General features: G+C 48.3%; 1 protein-coding gene across 1 annotated transcript; it reads right to left on the bottom strand.

Annotated features, from left to right (window-relative positions):
- Positions 1-782: 782 nt before the first annotated feature.
- LOC125522396 (uncharacterized) lies at positions 783-1683 on the bottom strand. The gene has a single exon (XM_048687457.2). The coding sequence runs from the start codon at positions 1585-1587 to the stop codon at positions 949-951; it is 639 nt and encodes a 212-aa protein (XP_048543414.1). The 5' UTR covers positions 1588-1683; the 3' UTR covers positions 783-948.
- Positions 1684-2676: the final 993 nt, after the last annotated feature.

Consider the following 2676-nt stretch of genomic DNA (forward strand, 5'->3'; position numbering starts at 1 on the left):
TTCGTATAGCATAGACCCTAAACCCATCGTGCAAGTAATTCACCTATTATACATGAAATGCCAATGCCTACATAATTGTGCTACAATATCTGAGGTCAAATCCATCTATAAATATCATTACAAAACGTCAAATATTGTTTTTGGCAGATTTTTAAGTAATATTTGTATTTTGTCAAAAGTATATTAGTTAAACCTTAACAAGCATCCACAAAAAGTGTGATTTTTGGACATGCAATTGGTTTTGTTTAATTTTGGTGTTTATTCAGCCTTTGTCCGGATGCCACATAATTTCACAATTTTTTTAAGTAAACATCAATCATTCACAAAACCAAAATTGGTGTAGTACTGCTTAACAATGTATCCACAGGAAAATTCATAATTTTTGGGTGAACAATTATTTTGCCAATATTGAAGTGTTTTTTATCACTCGTGGGACCCATGATACATCGATCCCATCAGTCATGCTAAACATTAGGAGCATAATTGGTTTGCTGCCAAAAATTGGCATGCCAATGTTTGGCATTGTGTCAAATATTGGCAACTACTTGGTTGGCTACGAGTTGTTTTGCCTCTCTCACATAAAGTTGCCAATGGTTGATAAGTCTCGGTATTGCCAATAGTTGGCAGTGCCAACATTTGGCAAGCCAAATATTGATAGCAAACCAATTATGCTCTAGATTATACCCGATCGCAACTTATTACACCAATAGCTGGTGTTCACTGCAACAAAGAGTAGTAAATGTCACAACGAGAGACTCGGCAGGCAGGTAAATATATGTTCGTAGTCACGCTGCTGCACTGCAGCTAGAGTTAATTCAACGCAAATAACTCGGCATGGCAGGCATCAACGCAAATAACTCGAGCTTACTACAATACAGTTTACAGATAGGTACAGTAGGTACCAAGCTAGCTAGGTCGATCTGTAGCCTTGCCCGCCCGCTTGATTGATCACACATGGGCCGGTGCGTCCAGCTTGTCGAAGCAGGGCACGTCGGCGGCGGAGTCGCCTGCGACGACGGCGATGGTCACCGGCCAGCAGTAGTACGTGGTGAGGACGCTGGTGGTGGCCATCGCCGTGTGGGTGGACAAGACCCCGCTCAGCTCCATCTCCGCGCCGGCCACGCCGCGCCCCTCATAGAGCGTGCGCACGTACCTCATCGGCAGGTCCTCCCCCGGCTCCAGCCTGGCCACCGCGGTCGCCTCGTGCGCCATACGCTGCGCCACGTCGATGCGCTGCGGCAGGTCGAACTCGGTGATCGTCGCAGCAGGTCCCGCCGACGCGTCCGTGAGCCGGACGGTGACGTTGGCGTAAACAATGGTGGCGCGCCCGCCGGGGTTGTTGGCCCTGAGGAGGACCGTGAAGACCACGACGTTGCGCGGTGGCGGCAGTGACGGGATGTAGTCGACAGCCACGCGGCCGCCGGCGAGCTTCAGCTGGAGCTTCTCGGGGCGGAGCATCACCACCACTGCCCGAACGATCACTGCCACGGCCACCAGGGTGACCACGCACGCCACCGTGCACCGCGCCGCGTATAGCCACCGGAACCTCCTCCACCAGCTCGGCGCCTTGCTCCCCTGCTCGGCCATCCGATCTGGATTTACTTATTTTTGGTCGGGGAATCGTGTACTGGCTAATGAGCTAGAGATGGACCTTTGTGTTCGTGGATGATAGAGAGATCCACTTCCGGTACCTATTTATAGAAACTTACAAGTAGAATACACTACTAGCAAGTTCCTTGGGCTAACTCCAATGCGACGACCCATTTTATCTGTCTGCATCCATTAGTTTAACTGTAAACGAACAAAAATCACGGTCCAACGCACTGACGCAAACAAACAGGTCAGCTCCAACATATTCGCGAGGGAGTGATGATGTATGATGATTATTTCAAATGCAAGTATGATGCCCTTGGAAATGCAGCCACGAGAGTGTAAGTCAAAAAGAGAGGCTAGTATTGATTTATACGTTTAGTCCACTATTGTCTTTTGAAATTTAACTTGATGCCCCGTTTGGCATATGTTTGTTATTTATTTATTTTTCGCGAAAGGGTCAAAGGTGAAATATTAAGCATCACAAGTCTTTACAAACACACCTTTACAAAAACATAGCATTGTATTAAAAAAATTAGGGATGACAAAGTCTTCTTCTTCCTGCATCCACCGGTGGCGTGCCGTGAGCATAGCTTGACGCCGCCTCTGGGCCTCCGCCTCACCGGAGCAAACTTGTTTAAATTCAGGATCTTGAAGAAGCTATGACCGGGAAGTCATCGATGCAGATCAGGAGAGGCCCGCGACCCCGATCTACAAGCAGATTGTCGTCCCGTAGAAGAAAATATTAAAAAAAAGGGTATGTAGAAACTTCGAAGACCACGAAAGTCGTCTAATCCAAATGGATCCACTGTAATTAATACTAATCGAATTGCGGATGATCCGACGGAGATACTACTCCGCACTCCCTCCTCCAACGACAAGCACACCAGCGGAACAAGGAAAGGGGCGGGTGGGTGCAATGATGGTGGTACAGAGAGGGGAGGACCAAGGCGGGTGGGTGCAGAGAGGAGATGAGAGGTGCTTTTTTCAACGTCAACGCCTTGCTTAAATATCCGGAGCATGCAGAGTGACGCCATTTTGATATGCGCAGCGGCTGGAGTATGCTTCTTGGTCTGTGCGTCCCCA

This window comes from Triticum urartu, chromosome 7A (assembly GCF_056163025.1).
Source record: "Triticum urartu cultivar PI428250 chromosome 7A, HENAU_Tu73, whole genome shotgun sequence".
NCBI classification, from domain to species: Eukaryota; Viridiplantae; Streptophyta; class Magnoliopsida; order Poales; family Poaceae; genus Triticum; species Triticum urartu.